The 9,325-nt window shown below is 42.9% G+C and overlaps 1 protein-coding gene across 1 annotated transcript; it reads right to left on the bottom strand.

The window, feature by feature from the left end:
• Window positions 1-183: 183 nt before the first annotated feature.
• Window positions 184-1,910, bottom strand: lhfpl5b (LHFPL tetraspan subfamily member 5b). The gene is made up of 2 exons (XM_078798037.1): window positions 1,502-1,910; window positions 184-905 (listed from the first exon to the last, which is right to left on the bottom strand). Exons 1-2 carry the CDS (start codon window positions 1,908-1,910, stop codon window positions 649-651), a joined length of 666 nt encoding a protein of 221 aa, XP_078654163.1. The 3' UTR covers window positions 184-648.
• Between the last annotated feature and the right edge of the window lie 7,415 nt (window positions 1,911-9,325).

Consider the following 9,325-nt stretch of genomic DNA (forward strand, 5'->3'; position numbering starts at 1 on the left):
ACCAAAGTTCTATAAGGACTGCAATGTAGACATACTTTAGAGGAGGCCTTGCATGTATAGCAATATATAAATTTAATATCCACTGAAAACACATGGCCTTTATCTACTGTAGACAGCTCACAGCCAGTGAGTGGTGGAAGCGTGGTGGTTTGGGGCTGTACGGGTGTTCCCAGCATCGGGTATCTGTGCGTGGTTTGCTGAGGTAAACATGAATCCAATATGTCCTGCGACATTGTGAGGCAGAGCATGATCCTTTTGTGGGCTCGTACGTAAAACATAACCATGGCTGCAGGTCACAATTGTGCCTCTGGGTTTGAATGTCAGTTTGGACTCGTGTGTGGAGGACTTGTATGTTTCCCCTGTGCTCTCCCCTCTTGGTTGTACGCGTTTCCCCCCCGCAGTCCAAAATGTGGTAGGGAGAAAGGATAAACCTACTCTACATCTAATGAATGAACCTATGTGGCATCCCTGACAGAAGAGCTGGGATAGACTCCAGCCTACCTATGACCCAGGATCCATGCATCCTTTTTCTATGACGCTTATCCTCACTAGGGAGGACCCGGGGTGGGTGAAGAAAATAGAAGGAGGAGCTTCATGTCTGTTTCATTCTCTAAATGTGCACAAACACGGATTATTTGACTTGTGCTTTCAGTTTAAATGACTCCTACCTGCCCCTTCCAGCTCAAAGTCTTCTGGCAGCAGTTTGTCCTGGCGGTTACCAAGAGTGAAGGACAGAAAGGCTAAGAGTAGAGCATCCAGGATGCTGATGATGGCCAGGATGTAGGCCCAGCGCACTGTGCAGTCCCCGAGACTGTACTTATCAGTCCTCTGGCCACACATCTGCTTCACCTCCGGGGCGTCCCAGCCATCCGGGTAGATCATACAGCCCATCACCATCAAAACACCTGCGGGGAAAGAAGAGGAAGAAAGAGAAGGCACTGTGTTGCAGTAATTACCCCGTGTGAACACTGATGATGATAAATGCTAGGGCGGGACTTTTGAGCCCCAGCTCCAGAATAAGACCTAAAACGCCCCCATAGAGTTATGGTGCAGACGAGGAATCCTCACCCATGATGTTGGCAAGATGTGCTGTTATGGAAGTTATTTCATGTTAAATAACCTTTTTAGTGAGAGGTCTGACAGGTTCATGCCATTCCTACTAGTATTAAAAAGTGGTTTCCTTGTACTTTATAGTAATTCTTCATCATGCCATCCCCCAGTTGTATGAGGAGGTGCAGATATTTTGTTTAAGCCACACCTTATCGTGTTACCTGGAACCAAAGCCCATGGTGGAGGTGTCAGAAACGGAAACTGGAGACTTGCAACCTGAGAGGTTGAGTCACATTCACCTCTCCACACACAGGAGTGTTACACGCTGACATGATTGCTGATTCAAATACGATGGAGATGCCATGACCACTTCAATTGCTACCCCAATGTTGTAATATCCAGAGTAGAGCCACTATAACAGCATTACCAGTCAGAACTTCCTTAACTTTACCCTCGGCCAGCTGCATCCAGGCACAGATCTTGTAGACACTGCCGGCGTTGCAGAAGAAGAAGAGGCTGAAACATACCATGGTGCCCACTATCAGGAGCATGGACGTGCCCACGAAGAACATGGCCGTGCGGAAGGCCGGAGACGGGATGGAACCGAAGTCCAGCAGGCTTCCCCTGCAGATGAGCTCCATTGTGAGGGTGTTGCCGATGCAGTAGTGGAAGAGACCGAAGTATCCAGCCTGGGGGGTGTTGACGCTGTCCCCTATCCAGAAAGGCTGAATGAAGACCACCACCGTGATGATGACGAAGCAGATGGTGAACACAGCCCACATGACGCCTATGGCCCGGGAGTTTCTCACGTAGTTGGTGTGGTAGATTTTGGCCGCTTCCTGGGCTGGGAGCAGGTCCATTCTCGTATAGTAAATGAATGGCGCTTTCCTGCGAGTCTTTCTGTGTCAGACAACTGTGGCTGTCACCGCTGCTTTGCATCGACCGACCTGTGTGGCCGTCCAGCACCATGGACAGCACTGTGACGTCACACTGCTATCGCAAGGGAAACGCACCACTCTTAAAATGGCTTCCATTCACATTTCTTCACCATCAACACCACAACTCAGTGGTGAATCAGATATACACTTTACAGTCCCTCTTCCAGAATATGATAAATACTTTTTCTAATAAAAATAATAAATAATTATACAATATAGATTTTTGTTATATTTTTATGTATGCCGAATATGTTGAATAATAATAGCCTCAGGAAGGGGTGTGGTTTTACTTGTTGAGTTCTCGCATTCCCTTTCACTGTTGTGCTGCAGAGCTCCCTTCCAAAATAGGTCAAAACAGAAAGCCCTCCAGAATCCCTGCAGCACTGCTTTCAGACTTCACTCATCTCATTTTACACACTACAATAGCAAAGACTTAGGATTGTTCGATGTGGTAACATTTGATATAAAGGATTCCTTTGATGTTTGATGGGCTCCACAAAAGACTTGGCAGCCTGCATGCTTAAATGGGACACAAGCCTCTCGCTAGGTTGCAGCACTCTAAGTCATCAAAAGGTTCCCTGCTCAAGCCAGCCAAGCATGCTAGCATGCTAAAAAGGAGCATTTTAGCAGCACGAGCATGCAAAGACGAAGTCATACATTGACGCATACTACATCGACATGTACGTGGACACATACAGTACTACATCGACATACGTGGACGCATACTACATCGACACGTACGTAGTAGACGCATTCTACATCGACACATACAGTACTACATCGACATACTTGGACGCATACTAGATTGACACGTACGTAGTAGACGCATTCTACATCGACACCTACGTGGACACATACAGTACTACATCGACACGTACGTAGATAAATACAGTGCGACATCGACACGTAACGTAGACGTACTACATGTGCTACATCGACATGACACATCCTTGGTGCCCTACAGGGTAGGGGTAACCTGGTTGGTTCAATTCCCGATTTGAGCTGAAACTACAGCTTTCTACGTTTTAGCATATTTCCACAGTGTTTCAGTCAAGCTTCAGCTTCCGAACGGCTCCTGTTTTCAGAGAGTTTCAGTTTCACTTCAGCCCTTCAGATTTGACACGTCTGCTGACACTGCGTCATCTAGTTACAATTATTACACTACGTAACATTGAAGTTTTGATATTACTGACAAAAAAGCCTGGGAAAGTAGTTGCATAATTGAGAAGTTGAGAAGAAGTTGAGAAGAATAGAAGAGGCAATAGCACAAAACAACTTTTAGAACCAAACTGGAAAGGACAAATAGATTTAGCAAGAATATATTTTTTCCAGGCTTTTGCGGGCTCAAGCCACGAGTTAGATGCAATAATCCTGTTTGATGATCTAAGTGTATACGTGTGTCGCATTCATCAGTCCTTTAAAACAGCATAAGACACACGTCGACTGAAAATGACTTTCAAGGAGCTTTTGTGGCTGTAGGTTGCAGTGGTGTCGATTGATACTCATGCATCAATACTCAGTCAGATATGCAGCCAATCATTCTGAAAAATGAGAGCTGGGAGCACTGGTGGAAGCAAAAAGAAGGCTGAGGTTAACGAAGAGCATCGGCGCATGAATGTCGTGGGTCAATACAATAACAATACAGGGGGTATTGCAATGCTTTGCAATGCAGGGGATCCGAGGGGACGAAACACAAACAAGGAGAAGGCAGGGCAACAAAGAAGTACTACGTGACAAAGGTGCTAAAAGCCAGAACACTAGGACACAAAGGGCTAACACGTTGCCGAGGAAGCAGAGGCAGTGGAGGATGAGGAAGGCACGTAGTACAATCTGGCGACCATGTGAACGGACTGCCTCCTTGCCAGCCAGAGGCGCACTTCAAAAAGAGGCAGAAGCGACAACACTGGCCATGACAGGTTTCACAATTAAGACAGAAGACAACCCTATTTATCTCCAATAATGTACTCTAACCCTTCTTAGAAGACAACCCTATTTATCTCCAATAATGTACTATATCCCTTACAAGACAACCCTAATTATCTCCAATAATGTACTATAACCCTTAGAAGACAACCCTATTTACCTCCAATAATGTATAACGTATACTAATGTATCCAACTAACATGATCGTTCTTTTGTCATTTCCAGCAGGACAACATACTTTCCCTTTGAATCTGCCTCATTGGATGAATCTATTAACATCCAATCAGGACCGGGCTGTGATATATGTAACCTGAAATGGATTTATATCACCGAGAAAATGTAATATCATAATAATTGGTAATATAATAATAATAATTGGTAATGCAGCGACTTTCCCCAATACCTTGGCTGTGTCCAAGGTATTATGGTAAAGGATGGCTTTGCTAGCATCTATCCATTTTCTATACCGCTTTTCCTCACTAGGGTCGCATCCATTGGTTGGTAAATGCTGGCATTACCTGAGAAATGCTCCTTTAGCTGACCAGGGTGGGGAACCAAACCACGCTTTCCTGGTTGATGGCAATGTTCAGATCAGTGATTTTCAACCACTGTGCCGCGGCGCACTAGTGTACCTTGAGAAACAGCCAGGTGTGCTGTGAGGAATTATCCAATATCACTTTTTATAGTTAACATTGATTAATCATCATTTTCAAATATTATGTCAATAGCCATGAATATATGGACCCACATATTCCAATTGCATTTGGTATATTTGCTCAAACGTAAAGAATTGAACAGGGATGGAATATTCCTTTCCCCATCCAATTCAGGTATCTTGTGCCCGCTCAAACGGAAATTTGTCAGGGTGCCTTCTTCTTTGTGATGTTTTTCTTCTTCTGTTGTTTATTGGTGGTTGGCAAGCAGCTTTCGTATTGCATTAGCGCCATCCGTGAAACAGAATCTAAACACTTCTATACGCTATTCACAAGTCCAGTTTTATTAAAAAAAGAAAATATATATCTATATAAAACGTGTCCTGAGTTTAATTATAAAATATTAGCAAGATTGAATTTTATCTTTTCCTGTTTAAATTTATCCCGGGTGCGTTCTTTCAGCGCATGCTCAGATATGACGTAACATCAGATCCAGACGTTCTTCAGTTTTAAAAAAGGGAGGCGAGCAATCAGCATTGGACTGCTAAGCAAAGTTTGTTTTTGTTTCAAACTAAATTTCAAGACTGGACAGACGAAAAACGGACAATACGGAGTTATTCCAACAAGTGAAAGAAAAACTCGTGGAAGCCGGTATCACATGATGTTGATGTTTATGTTTTACTGCGCATGCCCTATTGACTATTCTGTTTGGATACCATTGTTTCCCGAAAGGTCATTCGGAAAGAGAACAAGTGGTCATGTAAAAACGTGGCTACTGTCGAGTGTCTGTGGTGTAAAGACTGGCAGAGCAATGTAATATTGGTCCGTGTTGCAACACCTACCTTGTTCCTCCGATAGACTTATTGATGCACGTGTGAGGTCGTGGTGACATTTTGTATCATTTTTGGTTAGTGGTGTGCAACAAGATTTTTCCAATGTAAAAAACATGCTGTGGCTCACAAAAGGTTGAAAAACACTGGTTTAGATGACTAAAGCTTCATTGCGAAATAAAAGTAGCTGTTGGTTGGAATTTTGTAGCGTAATTGAATTATTTCTGTTTATTCACATCAGGGCTCTACATTAAAAACCAAAATGACTTGCCCATAGGGAATCCTTAAGGTGAGAACTACTTGCCCGAACTTGCCCCATGTAAAATGAAAAGACTGCCATCATGATATCATGTATTTTTTTGTGGCATCACATGAGAATCTCAAATAAATAAAATAACAAAATAAATAATACTGTAGCGTTGCGTGTGTGTTGTATTTCGGGCTGTAGTTTCATGCATGGACGCTGGGGGGCAGTCATGTTCAGCTCGTGGTCTTGGAGCGGGCGTTTTGGGACCAAAGAAGAGGAACGAGAGGGAAAAAAGGAGAAGTTCGGTTGCCCTGCGCCCAGCTAGTTAGTTAAGTCTGCAACAGGCCAGTAAGTTGTTTTTCATGCTGCCTTGGAAATAAAAACCATGCAACGATAGAGCCATCCTGACTGTCGTCATTCTACGACGTTACAATACCTTACACATCGTAGTCGTAGTAAGCAGTGATATTTATAAGTTGTGCACCACAATGAAACATTATTGAATAGACACATTTGTGTACTAGTAAAGTGTTTTTAATCCAGAAAAAAAAGCTCAATGGTCAAACAACAATTTGTGAAGCAAAGGTGAGAAAAATACACAGAGAAATGGAAGCGCTAGGTTTTGTAGCTTGTGCAAAATCAGCACTTGGTATTGGATCTAATCGGTGGTGTTTCATTGTGACCACTTCAAATTGTCACAGCAATGTGATTCACTCACCTGTGCCATCATTTGATTTGCTGCCGCTAATAAAATACTCGTTTTGGAGGCACTGGTTCATCACTTTTTGCTGTTTCCTTCAGAATTAGACGATGTTGGCAGCGACGCCATGATGGATGTTTTTGTAGTCAAACAATCGCTGATTGGTTGATCGCGAACAACGGGTGTGGGTAAAACGCGGACTGTGGATTACGGGCCGCGGTCTAAATAAACGATTCTGATTGGTCCATTGCAAGGATTGCTTTGCAAATTACCACCGAAATTACGCAGTCCGTGTTTTACCAACACCCAAAAGAACCGCTTTAAAAAAACTCTTGGCAGGATGGCATGCCAAAGTGCACTTGCCCGACGGGAATATCACTGATTAGATTTACTTGCCCGAATTTTGTTTTAACTTGCCCTGGGCCATCGGTACATCGTTATTGTCGAGCCCTGCACATATTTGCCTTTTACTTAAAAAGAAAATCAATGTTTTGTAACATTTCATATTTTGTTTAGCATCATTTCTGTCACGATTTTTAAAAATATTTTTACTTTTTTACTTTGCTCTTACTTGAGTAATTAAAACTTTTTACTTTTATTCAAGTAAAATGTAAGGTTACCCTTAAAAAATGTCTCTCTTGATAGTAAAAGTTGCCGACCCCTGGATTAGGGTTAGGATTAGAGGTTAGGGGTAAGGGATTAGGATTACGATTACAATTAGGTTTAGAGGATGGGTTAGGGTTAGGGTGGGGTTAGAATTATTAGGGGTCGGAGTTAGGATTCGGGTTAGCATAGTAGTGATTGAGGATCCTGCAGGATCACACTCAGTGTGTTTACAGAGCAAAAATTCGGTTTGACCCTCATGATGGTTCCTTAGCTAAACTGGCCACCCTGAGGGGAGTCATTTGGCTGCACTCTGGGCATTCTAGGCATAGGAGGTCACACCTAGGGATGAGTCATTAGCTAAAACCGCATGTGGCTCCTCAGCCTCTTTGTTGTGGCTCCCTTTGCAATGCTTGAATATTTTCAAGTGGGGAAAATGCACGTCTTTTGTAAGGAGTTTTAAAAAATGCAACTTTGTGTGAGACCATGAATGCATTCTGACTAGGTTCTGACTGGTGATTGGACGAGCACCAGGATAGGCATACAGGATGCTATTCAGTTGTCTCTCACACAGGTAAACATGAAGGAAAATAAGTAATACTTTCCCAGGGCTATTTGACAAAAAATGAATGAGAGATCAATTAAAAACAGTGGCATGGGAACTTGTTTGCGCCACAGTAAACAAATCAGGTAAGTTCACAGTAACTTACACATACATTTATGTAAGTTTATCTCCAATACTGCACGCCATGAAGCACACCACACTAACAGTGCCCCAAAAAGCGCTTGAAGCACCTTCTCGGAACGATTGGAGTGCTTTTTGGGACGTGGCATACATGTGCCGGATATGGAGGCACATTGCACACAGCCTATGGCGTGCTTTATATGCCTTGTCACGAGTGAAACACTTTCCGTCATTTTAGCTGTAACTCCACAGCAGTGCATCGCAGCTGAAACACGTTCACACAGAAGGGGATGCGAAGCTGCGTCATGCACACTTGGAATAGACCTCCTGGTACCTTGGCTCGCAGTGGGCCGCCGTAAGGTGCTTTGCTTCACAGTGCTTCGCAGCACTTCTCAGTGCATTTGCCAACAATGGTTGTGTGTGCCAAGCAATAAAGCACATCATAAGTGCTAAAACGCTCTTTGGAGGCCTTCTCTGAGTGAGTGGAGTGCTTTTGTGGACGTGGCACACATGTGCCATATATGGAGAAAATTTTGACCACAAAGCCTATAGCTTGCTTGAAATACATTATCACAGCGAGTGAAACACTTTTTCTCATTTTTGCTCTAACTTCACAGCGGTGCTTCTCAGCCACATCAAGCTGCTGCTCAAAATTTGCTGTTAAATTACAGTACACTACTGGCAGCTACAATCGCCAGCTTCAAACTGTTATTTTACGGTGTGCTACTGCGATCGACAAAAACAGTACATTACTGTAAAAGTATTACAGCAGGGCTCGACCATAACGATGTACCGATGGCCTGGGGCAAGTTAAAACAAAATTCGGGCAAGTAAGCATTTTTTTCGGGATTAAAAACACTTTACTAGTACACAAATGTGTCTATTCAATAATGTTTCATTGTGGTGCACAACTTATAAATATCACTGCTTACTATGACTACGATGTGTAAGGTAGTATGGCATGCCATGTTAATATACATCTCCACAATTGTTTTTTTAAGCACAATGTTTATTCAATCATGAATGTACTTTTATTTATCAAGGCAAAGTGCCTAGAAGTCTCTTGACAATCCAGATTTCCATGCAATGTCATGATCTATGTAGGAAAACAACCACAAGAAATGATAATCATTTAATCTTTATTTGAGATTCTCATGTGATGCCACAAAAAATAGATGATATCATTATGGCAGTCATTTCATTTTACATGGAGCAAGTTCGGGCATGTAGTTCTCACCTTAAGGATTCCCCATGGGCAAGTAATTTTTGTTTTTAATGTGGAGCCCTGGATTGGACCCTTGCATCCCGCCCTGCATTTGGATTAAAATGGGGTCCTTCGCCCTAAATATTGCAACTGTGGAAAACTGTGTTTTTAAGAATTATGTTAAATTGTTTTCTGTAAATATTTAAATGAATAAATTAAGTCTTAACAGACCAGGCAAAAGGCAGAACTTGGAAGAGCAGTGAGACAGACCGAGACAGTTTATGAGAGCTAGTCAACTCAAACCTTGACCAGGAGGCTGTTAAAAGCTGCTGCAAAGTTCACCCCAACTCTGATGCTCATACGCGTTGACCACTGTAGCCAGTAAGGATCGACCGATGCATCGGCTGGCCAATATATCGGGCCAATATTTGCATTCTTTACTTGAATCAGTATCGGCCGATACGAGCATGGGTTCGCCAATGCATTTTTCGC

The sequence above is a fragment of the Doryrhamphus excisus genome, linkage group LG17 (assembly GCF_037039965.1).
Source record: "Doryrhamphus excisus strain RoL-2023G ecotype Guam linkage group LG17, RoL_Dexc_Guam_v1.1, whole genome shotgun sequence".
In the NCBI taxonomy this organism is placed as follows: Eukaryota; Metazoa; Chordata; class Actinopteri; order Syngnathiformes; family Syngnathidae; genus Doryrhamphus; species Doryrhamphus excisus.

Excerpts from the sequence above, each read along its gene's own strand:
- lhfpl5b (XM_078798037.1), bottom strand. The coding sequence starts at position 1,910 with ATGGACCTGCTCCCAGCCCAGGAAGCGGCCAAAATCTACCACACCAAC. Across the intron at positions 906-1,501 it reads CTGGATGCAGCTGGCCGAGG|GTGTTTTGATGGTGATGGGC; the intron begins GTAAAGTTAAGG and ends CTTTCCCCGCAG.